Here is a 22,364-nt window from a genome sequence, read left to right as displayed (position 1 = left end):
GATCAGCAGAGGAAGTCTGCACAAAAACCAGATAGTGGATCATGGCGTACTTTGCCGTGCCACCCACTAGCAGTAAATGTACTGTTAGCGGGTGGCAAATGGTTAAAGTTTTTTCCCTAAAATAAAAATATATAATAAGTTATACTTACCTGCTCTGCACAAGGATATTGCACAGAGTGGGCCCTTTCCTCCTTCTCTGGCATTCCTCGTCAGCGCTCTCAGGTCCTCATCTCCTCTAAGTGCCCCTATAACAAACTGTGCGCTACGCGGGTACACGTGTGGGCGAGCTCCCGAGCCAGGCTGTATGTATACATAGATACACACTGGATTTGACTGACAGTAGCAGGAGCCAATGGCTCCCTCTCCTGCCTGAGTGCCCTGCGAGAAGAGACCAGCGCTGCTGCAGATGGGCATTGTGCTGGATCGAGTGAGGTAAATATTTGAGGAGGAGGGAAAGAACAGCTAGTGAAAGGTTTTCACCTTAATGTAGAGAATGCGTTAAAGTAAAAATCCTTTCGACTTCAGAACCATTTTAAACCCTCCCACTGTGAGCTGCAGTGTCTGGGAGGGGGGGCGCATGAAACACAAATAATTTGGCACAGGGGAGGTAAAGAAAGTTGTTTTTTTCCCCCATTTACTTTGAGGTTTTTGCATTACATAGCACCTGGATTTGGGACCTATTTAGCCTGTCACATTAAAAGGAGCCTTTAATATTCAAACATAATTTTGCTAAGTCGCATATAAAAGCCAAGAAAAGCAGTTAAAGTCCATCAAAAGTTTAACGCAGTGAAAGTGCTTCGTTGGACAACCTATATTTAGAGAAGCCTGCTCTCACAATGCTGGAGAGTTCAGGCAATTTCACGTTTCCTGTTCACCTGAATCTAGTAAGCTTCCATGCTAAGCAAAAACAGCAAACTGGAATGATGATTATGCAAACCGTGGGGTGTCTCCGAGAAAAAAGGAAAAAAAAAAGCCAGGCAACAAAGGATGCAAGTCAACCAAAAAGACGTTTCATCTGTGATCCAAACATTAAACAAAACACAGTTTTTGAATACGATATTCATTTTAAGTAACCAGGGCTCAGTCTCTCCTTCCTGCCTCCACATCATTTACAATCTGCTAATGTATCCAATTACCCAAAGCCATGGGCAGCATCAGCTCTCAGAGCATGCGGTGCAAAGAGGGCCCGGGTCCAACACCGGGCCTTATTTTATTTCAGGTACTGGAATAGCGCCTTCAATTTACGCAGCACTTTACGTATACATTGTACATTCACATCAGTCCCTGCCCTCAAGGAGCTTACAATCCAAGGTCCCCAACTCAAATTCATACACACACATACTAGAGACCATTTACCTACCAGCATATCTTTTGGAGTGTGGGAGGAAACCAGAGTACCCGGAGGAAACCCACGCAGGCATAGGGAGAGCATACCAACTTCAGGCAGGTAATGCCATGGTTGGGATTCAAACCAGCGACCCTAGTGCTGCTAAGCAGAGGTGCTAACCACTACACCACTGTGCTGGGTTTTTAGACGTGCTTTTCATACCTAAAGCACATGTAGGGCTCTGCACAATGTCAAATGGTGTGGCTTCCACCTGTGTGCTTTTAATAAGGTGCGTTTAACAAACAAAACAAAAAAAACACTTTTTTTTTTAGGTGTTTTGGCATAAAAAAAAGCCGGTAAAGCGCCTGAAAGAAGCCTCACCTGCAATCCCAATGTGATTTGGGAGCCCTTTCACACTGCCAGCTCCCGAAAAACGCTGGTAAAGCTCCGCTAAGACCCCTTTTACACTGGGGCTTTTTTCAAGCGCTTTGGCGTTAAAAAAGCTCCCTTAATGGGAAGACGGCTTTAGGAGTCTAACGCTCCTAAAGTGCTGCAAAGAAGCTGCTTGCAGGACTTTTGACGCCCTGCCAGCGCAGCGCCTCAGTGTGAAAGCACTCGGGCTTTCACATTGGGATTGCAGATGCAGCTTCTTTCAGGCGCTTTTTTAACGCTAAATCGCCTGAAAAAAGCCCCATTGCAGTGTGCAATTTCTGTGTAGTTTTGAGCAAATCCTAGATTCCATAGGGCAGAATGCTAGCACATATAATACGCAACTTGCCTGTTTCTATCTATGGCATATGCAAGGATCTTTATTATTATTATTATTATATTTAACATTATTATATTCTGTTTACATTGCAAGGATTTTAACAAACTTTGTTGCAGATTCCTACCTTTTGTTATTCTGAAGAAAAAGCCGTTTGTCCGTGTGCAAAGTGAATGGGAGTGACTTTATATTTAATCAATCAGCTGATGCACTTAATGAGGAAAGTGGTGGGGTCTGAATCCCTGTACATGCGATTTCTCTTTGGGAGTATCTCACCAAAAATGAAATTTTTGTTGCAGGTGAAGCCCAAAATCTGACTTGTATCTTAGGGCAGACTTCTGGGAAAACCAGTAAGCCAATCAAACAAGCCGGAAATGAAATTTCTGGGGGGAGCTCGGTACACCATCTGTGTACAGAATGCCTCAAGGGTTGCCATATTGAATTGCATTTTAAAGACAATTACAGTGCTGCAGATTGAAAAGGAAGGCAATTTTTTAATAGCATTCAATTACAATATGACTTGTGTAGCAAAATTGTACAATATATTAGTTTTTATTTTCTATTTCCCATGAAAGTGGAGTAACTTTAAATTATCATTAATGTGCAGGCTTACCTCTTAGTCCAACGCACACCGTATGCTTGACATTTCTGTCTCATACAATTAGCAGCAGAAAAAATGCGTTAAAAACCTGCGTTTTGCATGGGCGTTAATGAGCGCTAGCACACGTACCCGCATCTGGTGTTCATACATCTACTGGTCAGAATTCTGGCCATACGAATGCAGTACATGCTTTAACGTTGCGCATAAGGAGATTTTACAGTGTTTTTGTATGCTCAAAAGCGCCATAAAATGCACAAGTGATGCGTAGCCTGTAAATTCCCCTTCCACTAAACCGCTGAAAACGCCTATAGTGTGTATGGCTACATAGGCGAAGATGGAGGGGCGTTACCAGTCAATAAAAACAAAGGCTCACATAAGCAGCTCCCTATAGGGACATATAGAGAAGAGAACCGGGACTCCTCTATGCAATACCCTCTCCCTATAGGGACATATAGAGAAGAGATCCGGGACTCCTCTATGCAATACCCTCTCCCTATAGGGACATATAGAGAAGAGAACCGGGACTCCTCTATGCAATACCCTCTCCCTATAGGGACATATAGAGAAGAGAACCGGGACTCCTCTATGCAATACCCTCTCCCTATAGGGACATATAGAGAAGAGATCCGGGACTCCTCTATGCAATACCCTCTCCCTATAGGGACATATAGAGAAGAGAACCGGGACTCCTCTATGCAATACCCTCTCCCTATAGGGACATATAGAGAAGAGATCCGGGACTCCTCTATGCAATACCCTCTCCCTATAGGGACATATAGAGAAGAGATCCGGGACTCCTCTATGCAATACCCTCTCCCTATAGGGACATATAGAGAAGAGATCCGGGACTCCTCTATGCAATACCCTCTCCCTATAGGGACATATAGAGAAGAGATCCGGGACTCCTCTATGCAATACCCTCTCCCTATAGGGACATATAGAGAAGAGAACCGGGACTCCTCTATGCAATACCCTCTCCCTATAGGGACATATAGAGAAGAGATCCGGGACTCCTCTATGCAATACCCTCTCCCTATAGGGACATATAGAGAAGAGATCCGGGACTCCTCTATGCAACACCCTCTCCCTATAGGGACACAGAGAAGAGATCCGGGACTCCTCTATGCAATACCCTCTCCCTATAGGGACATATAGAGAAGAGATCCGGGACTCCTCTATGCAATACCCTCTCCCTATAGGGACACAGAGAAGAGATCCGGGACTCCTCTATGCAATACCCTCTCCCTATAGGGACATATAGAGAAGAGAACCGGGACTCCTCTATGCAATACCCTCATATGGAGCGGCAAGTAGAACATCTTTTAGTTAAAGAAATTGACGTTACAATTGATTTAAATGAAGGTACACATCACAGGACCCATTCAGGGCAAACTAAGGCCAGTAAAACAAGAATGCAATTATCCACCCAATTGATTAGTTGTTTTGTACATTTAACTAGAAAATAAGCAATTTTGTTTCTGTGCCCCATTCCTCCATAGAAAACCAACGTGTTCCCAATGTGTTCCATTGTATAACTAAAAGGGTATGTCCATCAAAATACTTCTATTGAAATATACAGTAAGTAGTTCCATAGATGTACCCTGCTAGTGTTTGGCAGCTACTGGAAAGTTAAAGCGATTGTGAACGATCACCTTGTAAAACAATCTGTTCAGTTTAACCACTTAAAGACCCTCCTCCCCCCACGCAGATATACGGCGGCCCTCCTGTGCAAAATTGTGTACAGGTATGTGATTTTGTGCAGTGCGTCTGGGGGGCTCCCGCGTGACCCGCTTCTGCTGTGATTGGACACAGCAGGAGTCAATCAGTGGGTCTGCCACCCATGATCATTCACAGGAGAGGCAGAACAGCGTTTTGTGAGGGAAAAAGATGGAGACCTTGTGCTTCTGCTAAGCAGAAACACGGATCTCTGTGTTCCTCCAGTCACAAAATCCCCCCCCCCCGCCCCAGTTAGAAAGCACCCCCTAGGAGAACACTTAACCCTTTATTCGCCCCTGATGTTAACCCCTTCACTACCAGTGTCATTACCGTGTTTCCCTGAAACACGCCTGGGTCCTATATTCATTTTGGCAACAAGAAGACACAGTAGGGCTTATTTTCAGGGTAGCAGAATACATATTGGCCTAAATTAATAAAGACTTTTTTTTTTATTAGATGGGTTTTATAGCATAAAAAGTAAAAAATTATTTTTAAAAATTGACACTCTTTTTTTGTTTATAGCGTAAAACCGATGAGGTGATTAAATACCACCAAAAGAAACCCATTTGTGGGAATAATAGGACATCAATTTTATTTGTGTACAGTGTCGCACGACCGTGCAATTGTCACCTTCTGGGGGTGAAGTGGTTAAAATAGAAATTAAAGGGCAAAACATTTTTTATAGATATAAAGAGACATTATAAATACTTTTTCTTTTTTATAAGTGATCACATTCCCTCTGTTCTTTGCTGCATAAGAGATGGGGGAGGAAAGAAGCAGCACGCTGACCTTCCCAGTGAATGGCTGTGCAGGTGTGGCATGTCAGTTTTTAATAGGAGAGGGACTGGCAGTAAACACCAGGGATTTCACATAAAGGAAGCAATACAAAGAGAAAAGGATACTTTCTCATAAAAGTAACATGGCACATATCAGGAATAAGAAGTTTTGGGATAAACCACCTTCATAGGTTCTCACGCCTCTAAGGGATTACACTGGTGCATCTGCTACACCTGAAGTCCTGGATCTGCACACACTGCTGTGGTCCTTCTGAGGACCCCCCCCCTCTCCCTGATGTATTTTGTTTTACATTATACAGTGACGGAGACATTGGAACAAACAAAAACAGCCCACACACTAAAACACATGTCCTCTGTATATGGGCGGTGCTTTGCACGGTTACAATGCGAGGCAATGTTTACTTTTTTTTTTCTGTAACTTTATTGAAGCGTCCCATTCAAGTCCATGGACTGCAGGGCTTAGCGTCATTCTGCAGTGACATGAGCAGCTGCCGATGCTGTCTGAATATAATAGCAAGAAGGGGGGATTCGTCCAACTGACATTGTTTAGTGTGGATGGAGGGATCTGTTAGATTTCATTTGCCCAGAATGCAGGCTGGAAGAAATCTCTTAGTGTATGGAAGGGGTAAGCAAACGTCAGCCCTCCAGCTGTTTGCAGAACTACAAGGGCTGAGAGGCACTGCAACACTATGGAAACTACAAGCATGATTCCCAGAGGCAAAGGCACCATGAGACTTCTGCAACAGGTGGGGGACCAAAAAAACAAAAAAAAAATGTAATGCATCCCTTACTGGAAACATACAGTGCATTTGAAAAATCAACTTTGAAAGCAAATAAGGAAGAGCTGCACTTACCCCCATTATCAGTGCGCTTTAATGCTCCATCTTTATGGGGACACAATTCACATCTCTAGAAGGAAACACAATAAGAAACTTAAATGCATTCAGTTTCATCAGGTACACATATATAAAACATTCAAATCACTCATTTGCTGCACAGCAGCTGAACTACGATATAAAATACACTATAGTGTCAAAAGTATTGAGACGCCTGCCTTTACACACATATTAACTTTAATGGCGTTTTAGTCTGTATGGTTCAATAATGATTTGGCCCACCCTTTGCAGCTATAACAGCTTCAACTCTTCTGGGAAGGCCGCCCACAAGGTTTAGGAGTGTCTATGTGAATGTTTCACCATTCTCCCAGAAGAGCATTTGTAAGGTCAGGCACTGATGTGGACGAGAAGGCCTGGTTTGCAGTCTCCGCTCCAATTCATCCCAAAGGTGGTCTATTGGGTTGAGGTCAGGACTCAGTGCAGGCCAGTCAAGTTCCTCCACCCCAAACTCACTCATCCATGTCTTTATGGACCTTGTTTTGTGCACTGGTCCAAATCATTTGGTGGAGGGGGGACTATGGTGTAGGGTTGTTTTTCAGGGGTTGGGCTTGGCCCCTTAGTTCCAGTGAAGGAAACTCTTAAGGGGTCAGCATACCAAGACATACCATCACAGAGCATCAGTGTTGTGAATTAAACTGGCTGCTTTCTAACTGATCCACAGGTGCAGCGCAGTGCATCTGCAGGTTACCTGCACTGAGCCATATAATTCTATTACCTGCAGGTTGGTGCACTCTATGGCAAAGTACAGCTAACCCACAGGAAGTCCACATGTGCACTGCCCCCTCGGCGTGGGTAAACCCCAGTGCATCAGTGTGAAAGCAGCCCTAGGCCCCTTTGACAAGATCAGTCCGACCCAATCGGACCCTCTAATGACCTCTTTGGAACAGCAGATGTAAAACGGACTTGTGGCCATTTACACCCACCTACAGTCTGATCCGCTAAAACAAAAAACACACACACACACACACACACACACAGGAGATCCACCCCCCTCCCCTTCCACCTGAGCAGATTGGGCTATGTTGGTGCCTGCTTTGCATATGCAGAGTGGACGTGGACCTGCCATCCGCCCACCCCGCTGCTCATTGTGGCCCACGACCGGTTACCAAGTCGCTTAAGTGGCCCTCACTCTTCAAAGGGTTGGGTACCCCTGCTTTAAGACTTCTGAACATGGCATATTGTTTTTACACAGGATCTTTCTGCCAGAACAAAAAGAGTTGCCTCTACACTGCATGCATGTTACATCTGTGCTAATATTTACATGGACCCTACTAGCCGCAGCCGTTGCTCAGGACTGACTTGTAAAAATCAATATCGCATAGCTAGAGCCACTACCGTTGATTACACCCTGATGAGGTTTAGATGTTGGGCTTGAATGCATCATTCATGCGGCGGTGAGGAATGAGTAGCATTGCCTCGGCTGATTCTGAATGGCTGAGGTCCACACATGAAGTTAAATGTGGGCCTTACTGAGTTATTTATGCGGTAGCAGGAAACGGCCAGGATGACAGCAGCCATTCAGAATTGTCTGAGGTCATTCTGTCCATTTCCTGCTACAGCGTAACTTGTTAAGGTCTGCATTTAAAAATCAATAGTTTGCAAACTATGGAGACAGCGGCGGCAGCGATGGCTACACATTGTTGATATTTACATGCTGGCTCTGAGCAGCAGCCAATAGAATTCATGTATGAACATATGTAAACGTTGGCTAAAAGGTTTACTCTCCATACGCAGAAACGTGAACATAGGTTTCTAGGCTTTGATTTATGCACCAAAACAGTGCCGTATACATGGGCCTATAGTATATAATATTGCTGCATTCAGACTTGTATAGATGATGGGTCTGTGTGCAGCAAACTGTATGCCCGTGTGCATGAGTCCTTAGAGTGATTGTAAACCCCTTCATATACCCAGTGAAGGAATTCTCCTCATGTGATACACAGAGATGAAACAAATCATCCTACATAAGTTTATACCCATGTGAAAACCCTTGAATAGAAGCGGATATTCTCCAATCCATACACATTCCATGGCAGTGGTAGAACGTGTGATAAACATATAAAGGTTTGGTTTTGCTGTCCCTAGAAACATCCTATCTTGGCAGTTTCCATCAAAATTTAAAATGCAAAGACTTTGTTTAGTCACAGATACCCTAAAAAAAAAAAAAAAATACTTTGTTGGGGCTTAAAATGGTCCTTTATCCTCATTGTGCACAATCCCAAATTTTCCTCATCGCCCCATCCTTTCACATATTTTTCATTTTGTTAAATCCCTTTATTTACAGTTGCCATTGTATTAGCAAAGTATAAATAATATGAATCTGCAGGGAGAGCATGCGCAGCTTTGTCAGTTTAATTTACACGTTGCCATGGTATCGGCAACCAATAGAATTCCCAGCTAGAACGCTGCGTGTGCATGCGCTTAGAAAACAAGGAAGCCGCGGGATGACCAGACAGAGGAGGCTCTCGGAAAGTTGGCTGGAATGTAATGGAACATTAGCCGGAGTGAAAAGAAGAGTATGTTCTTTTTTTACATTTAAGATTTTTAATCCTTGATAATGAGCCAATTTATATCTCCATCACTTCTTCCCAGGGTGGTGTTCACACTTATACCACCCCACTATAGCCTGTATGAGAGTATCCAATAAGAATAGTTATTATTTACTTCTATAGATGAACCACACACCCAAGGCAATATCCAAAAACGTCCTACAGACATAATGAAAACGGAGCAGAGGATCGGGTGAGTATACAGCTCCCCCCCCCCCCCCCCTGGACAAAATGAAAAGAAGACCTATGCAGTGTGGGCACAGCCTCACTGCATGGAAAACTTTTGCCCAGAGTTGGATTGTAAATTCACTTCTAGAATAAACTCTACTAGCCCACCCTCTCTAGCTCACTAACCTAGTCCAACCCAAAATCCCTCACCCACGTGCCAACTTACCTCTTCAAGACAGTGGTGGACGCCGATGTGCACATCCTCTGGTCCACCAACACTTTTAAACTTCATACATAGCCCAAGAAGCTGTGCAAAAGCGTAATACCAGCAACACCCAGCAGTCATTAGTCAGAGTGGTCACACAATGGCACTGACCAATGAGAGTCTCTTTCTGTCAAAGTACAAAGGGAGGGATCATTGGTCCACATGGTCATGCAACTCCGCCGAACAATGACTTCTAGCAATTGCCAAAATTATGCCCTACACAGCATGCGGGCCAATGTACGGCTTTTTACGTGTACAGATTAGTACACCAGCAGATGTACCATAAAGGGTATCAGAACAGCAGGTAAGTGTAGCAGGGACTAGAGGAGTCTGGAGGGTGTTGGGAATTCATCTTTAAAAAGGGATATTAAAAGGTTTGTTTTTGTTTTCTCGTACAATGGTTTTTGCATAGAGCAGCCCCAATCATCTTCTAGGGTCCCCCTGCTGGCAATCCTGGCTCCTCCTCCCCGTTAGCAAGCAACTTGCTTTGAGGGCACTGGTGCGTGCTTGCTCCCGAGCCCCATGCTATGCGTCCATGAGACACACACAGCCATGGCTTGGCCCCGCCCCTGCTCTCAGCTCATTGGCTGTGATTGACAGCAGTGGGAGTCAATTGCTGAGAAGAGAGAGACCCGGAACAGTTGAGACTCCTGTGCACATCGCTGGATCAAGAGGAGGCTCAGGTGAGTATTAAGGGGGCTGGAGCTGCACACAGAAGGTTTTTTACCTTCATGCATAGAACGTGTGAAGAAAAAAAAAAAAAAAAAAAAAACACTTCAGCCTTTACAACCACCTTAAAGCGGGGGTTCACCCCCCAAAAAAATTTCTAGCATTACATTCAGGCGAGTTTGGCATTCCTAATTGATTGACATGCTTTCGACCGGCGCATACAGCGCGTCACAAGTTGCCGAAAGAAGCCGAACGTCGGTGCGCAGGCGCCGTATAGAGCCGACTCGCAGTCTGGCTTCTTTCGGCAACTCGTGACGCGCTGTATGCGCCGGTCGGAAGCATGTCAATCAATTAGGAACGCCCAGTCCCGCAGATTATACCCGGAAGCCGCGGTGAACAATATATATATATTACACACACACACACACACACACACACACACACACACATATATATAAATAAATAAAAAATGGTATGTACGGCAAGGGTTTAAAAAAAAACAGCCGATTGTCATTCTAACAACTCGCCTGAATGTAATGTTAAAAAAAATTTTTGGGGTGAACCCCCGCTTTAAATGATGGTGTAAATGTGGCATCACACTTTAAAAGCCAATGTAGGCATTATGGAAAGACGCAGGTATTATGTGCTTTTAATGTATACTAAAAGTAACATTTACCTGTGATAACACCTGCTTTATTGCAGTGCACTGCAACACCTTCATTTTAACTGGGACCCTAAGGGCCCTTTCTTCCGTGTGTCCGTAAGCTCAGCGGGGATCGCTCCGTAAATCCCCGCTGAGCCGTCGGATGACAGGGCGGTCCCCGCCCTGTCTTTTCTCCGCTCTCCCTTATGGGGGATCGGATGAACACGGACCGTATGTCCATGTTCATCCGATCCGCAGACGGAAGAAAAAATACGTTTTTTTTCCGTCCGCAAAATCGGATCTTTGCGGAGGCGGATGATTACGGGTGTTAGCAGATGTTTATTCGCTGACACCCGCAATTGCATAGGGACCAATGTATGTCCCTTTTTCATCCGCAAACGGATGGATGAAAAAGCGGACATACGGTCCACACGTCTAAAAAGGGGCCTAATGCACATGGGGGAGATTTAATAAACCTGATGCACACAGAATCTGGTGCATCTTTGCATGGCAACCAATCAGCTTCCAGGTGTTATTGTCAAACCTTAAAAAGAAAAGTATGGGAAACTTTCTTTTTTTTTTAAGGAATCATACTTACCTAGGTGGATGCAGTATCGGACCGATGCTGCATCTGTCTCCCGCTGGCTCTAAGACTGAGAAACATAACCACCACCAATAGCTCAGTTCTCAGGGCTCCGTGAGCAGACAGCTGGTCACTGGCTCTTCTGCTCTGCTCACTGGATCCCTGGACTGTGGAGGGGACGGGAGCAGCGAGCTCAGGCTCTCAGATGCTCACTGAGATGGGTGCCAGTCCAGGCATGTGAGCGGATCCCGACCATATGGTTGTGATCTTTTCCAAGTCTGGACCGGCTCTGATGTCAGCCGATAAGCGCGCTTCAGTAAAAGGATTTATTTTTTCCCCCATTCATACCGGTACTTACCTAGGTGAATGCTGCATCTGCCCTTCAGCACCTCTACACTGAGAACCGAGCGATCAAACATCGGCAATCGCTCTGTAGACTGTCATTCACAGCTCTGTGCTCTTCTCCCTCCTCGCTCATTGGATCGTTGGGCTGTGGAGGAGGCAAAACGACCATCTCAGGCTCTCAGTGGCTCGCTGAGAGTGGTGTCATTCCAGGCACGTGGCGGATCCAGACTCCAATGTCGGGATGAACCATTGCCTGGACTGACATTAGCGACGTCAGCAGAGAGCGAACTTCAGCCTGCTCTCTGCTGAAAATGGGTCACAGGAGTGAAAAACGAATTGCACTCCTGTGATCCATAGGAGTACAGCCAAAACAAGCTTTGGCTGGACTTCTATGGATCGCAGGAGTGCAATGAGTAGTTGCCTTTACAGCAATGAGACCAAGTTCAAGTTGGGCAGCACAGTGGCAAAGTGGTTAGCACTTCCACCTAGCAGTACTAGGGTCGCCGGTTCAAATTACAACCACAGCACTACCTGCCTGGAGTTTGCATGTTCTTCCTGTGCGGGTTTCCTCCGGGTACTCCAAGTTTCCCCCCACAGCCCAATGGCATGCTGGTAGGTTAATCGGATCCTGTCAAAATTGGCCACAATATGTGTATGTATGACTGTGAGAGTTAGGGAACTTGGATTGTAAGCTCCTGGAGGGCAAGGGCTGACTGACAGTGCTATACAAGTACCTATAATAAATAAGTACCACTAGGGTCCCTTCTACATGGGATCTGTATGCTCTGAGTCTCCCCCCCCCCCCCCCATGTATTCTAGTTTCCTCTGACAACGGCAAAATTACTACTAGCTTTCTTCCAATATCTGTGTGCATCTATTACTACAAAGATATGAACATTAGACTGTGAGCTCCTCTGAGGTATGCATAAATCAGAAAGGGTTGTTCAAAGTTCAGTCTGGTATGTGCTACCTAAATACAAGGAATAATTGTCGCTCATTCACACCAGAGTGCAATTTCCTGGACTGAGTGAATAGTTCTCATTCACACTGGACGGACTGTGCTGAGAGAATACGGCATGCAAGGTTTTAGTGTATTAGTGTGCACTTTCCCCATTTAAACTCAATCAAAAAAAAAGCATCTCAAAACGCATCCAAACCAAAACGCGCATATCGTTTCGTCATACAAATGGCGGACCACAACAAAGCCTATCGTAAAACTCACCACTCTGGCTGCTCTTTCCTGAGATTCACATTTTCGACAAAACCACGGTCCGGTTGGCACTTGCACGATGCCATAACAAGCTGCGAGACAAACACACAAAGTTAGTATAAAGATGTTAGCACAGAGAACGTTGCAATGAATATCTCTGGATCACACACTCACACACACACACACACACACACACTCTAAGGTTTTTTAATACAAGGGTCTCGTCCACCATTGCAGGTCACATCTTCCTTCACCTTGTGTCAGCAGAGCTCCCACTTATCCTGCACAGTCCTGCAGCTCCTTTCACATTCCATTCAATATTCCAGCTGGCGGATCACCAGAAATAATATGCATGCAATATAAAGCAGAGAGATCCAATCGCAGCCTCTCGACGTGGATGTGTGCTCCAGAGGCAGGATCACCGGCAGCTGTATCCAAATCTTCCCACACAAGAAAGGACACACACAGGACTGCTGTGCGGAGGAGAGGAGGAGCGGCCAGACTATCGCACCTCCCTGTCATTCCTCTGCCTTCATACAACTCGGGCCAGGCACCCAGCACAACAAAGCAGTTGTCTGGCTGCCAGAAGGCAACCCATAATCTCTGTCAGGTAATGTGAATGGGGGAGGGATGTCTGCTGAGAGCAGCCACAGAGGGATCCCTTAACCCTTCCACTCACTTTGCAGCAGCTCTCATTTCTTCCATTCACACAGGAGCTCTTCTGATAAAACAACACTGAGAAATAATTCCTGGGCTCATAGGGTGCTGCTTCCGCATGCACAAGCACCTAAAATGAGGATGCAGTACATTACAGCGGGCCACAGAGCCTTCTACGCATGCACAGGCACCCAAAATAAGGATGCAGTACATTACAGCGGGCCACAGAGCCTTCTACGCATGCACAGGCACCCAAAATAAGGATGCAGTACATTACAGCGGGCCACAGAGCCTTCTACGCATGCACAGGCGGCTCCGATTTTGTCCAATCCCTGAACTGGTCAACTACATTTTCAGGACAAGCTTTTGGGGGTCAAACCTCTTTTTCTGGAGGTCCAAGCATCACTCTTCAACCACTTGCCTACAGGGCACTTTCACCCCCTTCCTGCCCAGGCCATTTTTCAGCTTTCAGCGCTGTCACAATTTGAATGACAATTGCGCGGTCATGCAACACTGTACCCAAATGAATTTTTATCATTTTATCCCCCACAAATAGAGCTTTCTATTGGTGGTATTTGATCACCTCTGCGGTTTTTATTTCTTGTGCTATAAACAAAAGAAGAGGGACAAGTTTGAAAAGAACACAATATTTTTTACTTTTTGCTATAATAAATATCCATTATATTTTTTTTTTAACACATTTTTTCCTCAGTTTAGGCCGATACATGTTCTACATATTTTTGGTAAAAAAATAAAAATAAATTGCAATAAGCGTATATTGATTGGTTTGCGCAAAAGTTATAGCAGCTACAAAATAGGGAATAGATTTATAGCATTTTTATGATTGTTATTTTTTTTTTCACTAGTAATGGTGGCGATTAGCGTTTTTTATCGTGACTACGATATTGCGGCGGACACATCGGACACTTTTGACAAATGTTTGGGACCATTCGCATTTATACAGCGATCCCTGCTATAAAAATGCCTGATTACTGTATAAATGTGACTGGCAGGGAAGGGGTTAACACTAGGGGGCGATCAAGGGGTTGATGTGTTCCCTAGGGAGCGATTCTTACTGTGGGGGGGAGGAGACTGACTGGGGGAGGTGACCGATCGGTGTCCCTATGTACAATGTACACACACACAAACACACACACACACACACACACACACACACACACACACACACACACACACACACACACACACACATATATATATATATCCACGGTCCTGCTCAGTTACTGGGCAATCGCGGGTGCCCGGGTCCCCAATGACGCAGCGGGCACGCGCACCCCCTAGTGGCTTGTGAAGGAGCGACATCATATGACATCCACCCAGAACAAGAAGGTCTGCTTCCAGGCGTCATTTGACGGCGGGCAGTGGACAGGTGGTTAAAGATAAGGGTTGACCCCAGAAAGCTTGTCCCCAAAAATGTAACCGTTAGGCCCAGGTCACACCTATGCATTTAATGCTTTAATACTTTAACGTGGTTTCCTATGGGACAAGTTTTTCAGCCGCTGTGTTTTTTGGAAAGGCACTTTAAAAAAAAAAAATGCAACATGGTGTGTTTTTGGTTCAATAGACATGCTGCAGAAAGGCATGCATTGTATCTTTAAATCGTTTTGGATGCGGTTTGCATTTTTTTATTCTGCCCAACAAAAACATGTCCCAAAAAAATAAAAAGCATAAAAACGCAGAACACATGTGCAAAAAACACTGCAGAAATTGATATAAAACAAATTGCAAATCTGAACCAGGCCTAAATACAGCTAAGAAAAATCTCATGGACAATACTTAAAGTGATTTTATTTCAATTGTTTTAAATAAAACGAAGGCTTACAAACATTTCATACTTACCTCCACTGTGCAGCTCATTTTGTACAGTGTGGCCCCGATTCCTCCTCTTCTGGGGTCCCGCGGCTCCTCCTCGTATCAGATAACCCCCTAGGAGAAGCGCTCTCCTGGGGAGGGTTACCTTGTGGGAGCTTTTCAGAGTCCAGCATTTGGCGCCCATAAACACGAATGCCAGACACAGCCCCGCCCCCTGCGTTATTGGATTTGTTTGACAGCAGTGGGAGCCAATGGCTGCGCTGCTATCAATCTATCCAATCAAGAGCCGGGACCCTGCCAGAAGTTTTCACCTTGATGCATTGAGGTAAAAAAACACGAGTTTACAACCCCTTTAAACCCAGGTTCACCCTCGGCTGGCAGTCCCCATTACAGAGACATCTGTGCACGTTTCTGAAGTCGCAAAAAGTAGTACAGAAACCACTTTTGAAAATCGGGGCAGCGGCGCAGATGTGGCTTCGTACAGATTAGAACGGTGACTTGCCGGCAAATGCCGCCGATTTGACATGTCAAATCGAACCAGTGTGAACAAGGGCTAAAGTCTTACTAAACCCAGGAGCTCACATTCACTACATCTGGTCTCCCACAGTACACAGAACATAGAAATGCATATTTAGCAAATACTAGCTGAATACCCGGCGTTGCCCGGTCTTCCTATCTTAACCTTTTGGGAAGGAAAATCATAGTAATATAAATATACCCATCTTTTATATAAGGGTGTAGGTAAGGGTTAATTTAATTGTCATATATTTTTATTTGGCATATAAGTAATATGTGTACCAGGTATTATTGAAATATCTCCAGGCGTACAGAAGTTATGTGGGAACATACATTTCCCATTGATTTGCATGGGACTTTAAACAAAAACCCCGACCCTCACAAATGGGGGTAGTTAAGGGATAAATTAACTATCCTATAGTTTAAGTGGACATATAAGTAACATGTGACCAAGTGTTATCGAAATATCTACAGCCGTTTGGAAGTTATGAAGTAACATGTATTTCCCATAGAGTTGAATGGGACTTTAAAGGAAAACCCCGACCATGGCAAATGGGGGTGGGTAAGGGTTAAACCACCTATCCTATGTTTGTTGCTGACATATAAGTAACATGTGTGCCAAGTTTCATGTTAATATCTTTAGCCGTTTGGACGTGATGCTGGAACATACATACATACATACATACATACATACATACATACACACACACACGTTGAGTTTTATATATATAGATAAACTGCTAAATATCTTTTCTCATCAACAGGATATAGCAGTATTGTGACGTCCATCAGTGTCTGGTTAAGGCTCCTTACACACTGCTGCGACTTAAAAGTTGTGCGCTTTTGGGGTTGAGATTTTGACGCAATTTCAGGGAATGTTTGTGTAAACTTGAGGTCAAGGGACCTCAAGACGCATTAAAGTCGGACCAAAGTAGTACAAGGACTACTTGAAGTTGCACATATATAAATGGCTATTCTTTTTATAATATTATTATAATAAATACAGGATTTATATAGCGCCAACAGTTTGCACAGCACGTTTTACAACATGAGGGCAGACAATACAATACAGGAGGGATCAGAGGGCCCTGCTCGTTCGAGTTTACAATCTAGAAGGGAGGGTCAAGTGGAACAAAGGGTAATTAGCTGTGGGGGGGATGATCAGATGGACAAAATGAAAATACAGTTGTTAGGTGTGGAAAGGATAGGCTTCTCTGAAGAGGAGGGTTTTCAGGGATCATCGTCTAAAAGCTAATAGAGTAGGAGATAGAAGGACAGATTGGGGTAAGGAATTCCAAAGGATTGGAGAGGCTCTGGAAAAGTCCTGGAGACGAGCATGGGAGGAGGTGATGGAGGGAGCTAGAGAGCAGGAGGTCTTGAGAAGAACGAAGAAAGAGAAGGATTAGGTTGGTATTTTGAGACGGTGATGTAGCTGGGGGCAGAGTTGTGGATGGCTTTGCATGTACAGTAAAACCTTGGTTTGCGAGCATAATCCGCTCCAGAAACATGCTTGTAATCCAAAGCACTCATATCTAAAGCAATTTTTTTTTTTTTTACAGGGTATAAAAGAGAAGAGAGGCGCCTTTAAGTGTAGCAAAAAGTTGCTAAATGTTGTACCTTCATTAAATGTAACCATATTGCTACACTTAGAGGCGCCTCTCTTCTTTTTTATACTCGGCTGTGACATGACGCTACTTGTATATCAAAACATCGCTTGTATATCAAGACCAAATTTATTAACACATTTTGCTTGTCTTGCAAAATGCTCTCAAACCAAGTTACTCTCAAACCAAGGTTTTACTGTAGTTGTTAGTATTTTGAATCAAATTTGTTGGATGAGCGGAAGCCAGTGGAGGGATTGACAGAGAGGAGTATCAGAGACAGAGCGGTTGGTAAGGTGGATGAGTCTGGCCACAGCATTCATGATGGATTGAAAGGGGGGGGGGGGGCAGAGTATGTAGAGGTAAGCCAATGAGGAGGGAGTTGGCAGTAATCAAGGAGATTTTCATTGGAAATCATGGGGGAACGACTTGTCATGCATATTTTGCAGTCCCAAGTCGCACAAGTATGAAAGGGGACTAAATATTGTAGGAGGAGTTTTCATTCTCCTCTGACTGTCCTATCAGGATCCAGGAACCCTGACCCTCTGTCTGGACAGTGCTGGTCACATTCCTCCTCCCAAGAAAAAAAATACTCTCTAGCAATACATCCCAAACTGAGCATGTGCAGATTGCCCCAAAGGCTCTGTTCTATCAGGAGATAGATTTCGGACTGTGGAAGAACAGAGTAGACAGAATCAAACAGCCTTTTTACACAATGCAGAGGATCAACCCCTTAGGTTCCACAGTGAGTATAACAAGAATGCTTTACTGCATATACACACTGATTTTACTGTTGTGGGTTTAGTAACACTTAACTTGTTGCTGCAAACATGACAAAATCAGAAAATTCAAGCTGTGAGCTGCCCGGCCAGCACCACACAACCTGACAAATTTTGTCTTAAAGTGGTTGTAAACCTCAGACATGAAATATGAACAAAGAATATCCCTCTATAGTGTGTACCATTACAGCATTACTCAGGGAAGAATACAGTTTCAGTATTGGAAAATGAACTACATCTCAATGACAATGCTGTGAACAGGACAAAATAAAATGTAAATTACTACATTTTAATAAAGTTCTAACTAAAAAACAAAAAAAAAAAAAACAGCATGCCATGATGGTACATCAGCACGCTTTCTCCCAGCGCCAACCAGCGGAGAGCCCCCCCCTGTAAATACACACCGTAATGTGAGGCTTTCTCCCTGGTGTGGAGAAAGCCTCTTGAGGGGGGAGGGGGCGAGCAGGAGTGTCAGGACGCCCACTAACATACAGCTCCTTTCTCTATCTGCAAAGTAGAGAGTGTCCTGACTTGCCTGCTCGCCCCCTCCCCCCTCAAGAGGCTTTCTCCACACCAGGGAGAAAGCCTCACATTACTGTGTGTATTTACAGACAGAAGAATAGGAAGTGAGGATTTCTCAGAAGAATAAGGACATTTAAAAGCAAAATGGAAGGATGAGGTAAGTGAAGGAGGACTGCACTAAGGTAAAAGCAAATATTTAGGGGGGAAAAAAAAGCACATCAGGCACAGCGGGCAATCATTGGCAGCACAGCTATGTCAATTTTCAGTTTTACAATCGCTCAACCACCACTGTACAATCCTTCCATGACTGCAGTCCACATCATACCTACAATAAATACAGGTTGCTGCACACCAAGGTGAACAGAACCTCGGGGTTCATGGTATTGGTACAGCGTTTACCATTCGAATGCATGCAGCTGAACTTAAATTGAAAGTATGACTAGAAAAGGCTGCGTTTGACCTTTTCTGCCTGCAGTGGGAATGCTCCTTAACCACTTAACTTTTACCTACAGGTAAGCCTATAATAAGACTTACCTGAAGAAGATAAAAAGAAGATCTCCTAAACCTTTACAGTTTAGGAGATATTCCCCTCGCAATGGGCCGCTGAATGCAACGCGAAAATAGGGGATTTTCGGGTTGAGACCCGGCAGCCGCTGGACCTTGCCGGAAAGAAGTCTCCTTGCTCATGGGCGGGAGTGACAACATCGCGGCTCCAGCCACTCACAGATACCCGGAAGACATGCCGAGGCGAAATGTCAGCTGCCTCAGAGTGGACACAGACGCCTCGTTCTAAGGCAAGTATTTCTTAATGAGCTAGTATGCGGTGCATACTAGCTCATTATGCCTTTTCCCTTACAGGTGTAAAGAAAAAAAAAGAAAAAATCAGCGGGTTTACTACCGCTTTAAAGAGGAAGTAAACTCAGTCCCTTAAATTCTCCTTCTTAATAAATCCAGTCTAATAAAACTTTCCATAAGATTCTGCATTAGGATACTTTTTTTTCTCAGTTAAAGAGGAGTTCCACCCAAAAGTGGAACTTCCGCTTTAAGCACTCCTCGCCCCCTTACATGCCACATTTGGCATGTCATTTTTTGTGGAGGAGGGGTGGGACTTCCTGTCCCACTTCCTCCTTCCGCCTAGGCAACTCCTCCTCTCCACTCACACACAAGGATATCTTCTGGGACACGTGACAGGTCCGAGAAGATCGCCTGTCCACTCCGAGAGCGCAGCGCAACTCGCACATGCGCAGTGCGTGCCCGGACGCGAAGCCGAAAGCTGTGACGGCCGGGTGCCCAGAGTGTCAATGGAGGAGATGAGGAGAGGAGGGGGAGAGAAGAGAAGAGACCAAATCACTGGATTGTGGAACAGGTAAGTCTGTTTATTAAAAGTCAGCAGCTACACTTTTTGCCTGGAACTTCATTTGTAATTCCTACTTCCTGGTTGCAGCCAGCTCCATCTTCGCTCCCGTCTTCTGAGTCTGAAGAGCAGTTTACTTCCGCCCTACCTGTGTTTGTTCCTTCTATAACCTCACACATGCTCAGTAATGTTGTAGCCAAGCCTCGTTTTCATTTTCCATTAGTATAGTAATAATATCCAACATATTGAAGCAAAGAGGTGAACAAGCTTTGCAACACATTTATTGATCGTTTAATATGTTTTTGACACAATCTCCTTGCTCCCGTGTCCCATGCAAAGTGCTGATGTTTACACCCCCCTGTGACATCGCAAGTCACATGGGGCGTTTCAGGAACTGGTGAATAGCACTGTAATCTCGCGAGATCTCGGAGCCGCAGAGAGGAGATGCAAATGGATGAGTGGACTGACAGCACAATGAGTGTGCCGTGAATCAGGCGAAATATGCGCATGTGCCGCTGACGTCATGAAAACGAAATGGACATTACAAGCAAATAGAGCAGGTTATGCACAGCAATTTGTACAGTGCTTATCCCTGATATAGAAATGGGGAAGTTATCTGGGTGAGTTTACAACCACTTTAAGGACCAAGACTATTTTTTAAACTTGTTGTTTACAAGTTAAAAAAAAAATCATTTTTTTTTGCTAGAAAATTTACTTAGAACCCCAAACAGTATATATTTATTTTTCAGAAACCCTAGAGAATAAAATGGTGGCCATTGCAATACTTTGTCACACCGTATTTGCGCAGCGGTCTTACAAACGCATTTTTTTATGAAGCAGTAATTCTCACAAGAGTGATAGATTGGATTAGAGACACTAAGCAAAAAAGGTGGGTAAGCATGGAATCTCAGATGAGCAATGCCCTTTTAGGGAGCATCATCTGGATCCCAGATAAATATAGGGAGTTAGGTAGACAATCACATAGCATCACTCGTTATGCTATAAAAATATGGGATAAAGTTCATAAGAGGGAAAAATGGGATTTTAATTCACCACTAATGCCATTAATAGATTCATACTACTTTACACCGGGGTTAGAAAAGATATCTGGTAAATGGATAAAAAAAAAGAATGCCCAGCTGAAAGATGTCATGACGAGAGATAAATTAAATACCTATGAAGAACTGAAGGAAAAAGGAGAGATAATTGAAATAAACGAATGGCGGTATGCCCAGTTAAAACATTTTTTTGAGGCTCTTCCACAGCCGCATAGATCAGCAGAAAATTTACGCCCACTAGAGAGAATTAGCCAAGGACAAACAGGGAAAGGAGTTATTTCCAAGATTTATAAGAATTTCATAGAGACTGATTGTCTGGACACGCCACCATGTATTAAAAAGTGGGAGGAGGAATTGGGACAGTCGTTAAACATTCAAGAATTAAAACAAATTTGGAGAAGAGTACATACTACATCAGTAAATAGTAAAACAATTGAGTTAAACTATAAATGCCTAAACCGATGGTACATTACACCAGACAAGGCCCACAAATATAAGAAAGAAGCCTCAGAGATGTGCTGGCGCGGATGTGGGCAGATTGGAAATATGGCCCATATATGGTGGCAGTGTCCAAAGATCAAAGTCTATTGGAGAAGAATTAGACAATTAATTATGGAAATTACGAATATAGAGATCCCAGATGACCCCTGGGGATGTCTGCATCAGAGGATAAATTTACCCACGAAACAATACCAGAAAAGTCTCTTACCCCATATGTTAACGGCAGCTAAAAGTATGATAGCCAGTCATTGGCAAGAAAGGGAAAGTCCTCCCATTAAAGAATGGTGCAATAAAATGAATTACATTCAAAACTTAGAATTTCTAAGGCTAAGTGACTCAGATAGTTTAGAGGAATTTGAAAAGATATGGTCTAAATGGATGGAGTTCAAAAATTCCATGACATTTGCGGAGCTTATGGGTGCATAGGGCATAATATCCGATAAAACTTCCTCGGAATATAAAAAAAAAAAAAAAAAAAAAAAAAAAGTCAGAATGGCAACTGGAGTCCCGGGGGATGGGGGGGGTAGTTTATTAAATATAAAAAAAAACAAAAAAAAAAAACAAACGCATTTTTTTGTGAAAAAAAACTTTTTTTAAATAAAAAATAAATAAATAAAACAGTAGTTAGCCCATTTTTTTTTATATTGTGAAAAATAATGTTACCCTGGGTAAATTGATAACCAACATGCCATGCTTCAAAATTGTGCCCGCTATTGGGATGGCAACAAACTCTGAAAATCTCTAGAGGCGTCTTTTAAAAATGTCTACAGGTTACCAGTTTAGAGTTCTCCTGCTACAATTACCTCGCTCTAACGATCGCGGCGATACCTCACATGTGTGGTTTGAACACCATTTACATATGCAGTCATGACTTATGCATGTTTTCGCTTCTGCGCATGAGCACGGTGGGACGCTTTAAACGTTTTTTTTTTTTTTTAAAGGGACAGTGTAAAAAAAAAAAATATGTAAACTCTTTAATGTGAGATCTGGGGTCAAAAAGACCTCAGA

At 43.9% G+C, this 22,364-nt stretch overlaps 1 protein-coding gene across 5 annotated transcripts in view; it reads right to left on the bottom strand.

The window, feature by feature from the left end:
• MLLT10 (MLLT10 histone lysine methyltransferase DOT1L cofactor) overlaps positions 1-22,364 on the bottom strand; it is a 259,511-nt gene that overhangs the window by 222,990 nt on the left and 14,157 nt on the right. For 3 of the 5 annotated variants that reach the window (XM_040352499.1, XM_040352500.1, XM_040352501.1), the window contains exons 2-3: positions 12,548-12,627; positions 6,062-6,116 (exon numbers count right to left, since the gene is read on the bottom strand). In XM_040352499.1, coding sequence (XP_040208433.1) covers positions 6,062-6,116; positions 12,548-12,627 — 135 coding nt within the window. Of the gene's footprint in view, positions 1-6,061; positions 6,117-12,547; positions 12,628-12,789; positions 13,391-22,364 lie in introns of those variants that run through there. The other 2 variants (XM_040352504.1, XM_040352502.1) reach the window with 2 other exon arrangements.

Source organism: Rana temporaria, chromosome 5 (assembly GCF_905171775.1).
Source record: "Rana temporaria chromosome 5, aRanTem1.1, whole genome shotgun sequence".
Classification (NCBI taxonomy): Eukaryota; Metazoa; Chordata; class Amphibia; order Anura; family Ranidae; genus Rana; species Rana temporaria.
This window is presented reverse-complemented; position numbering and strand designations above follow the sequence as displayed.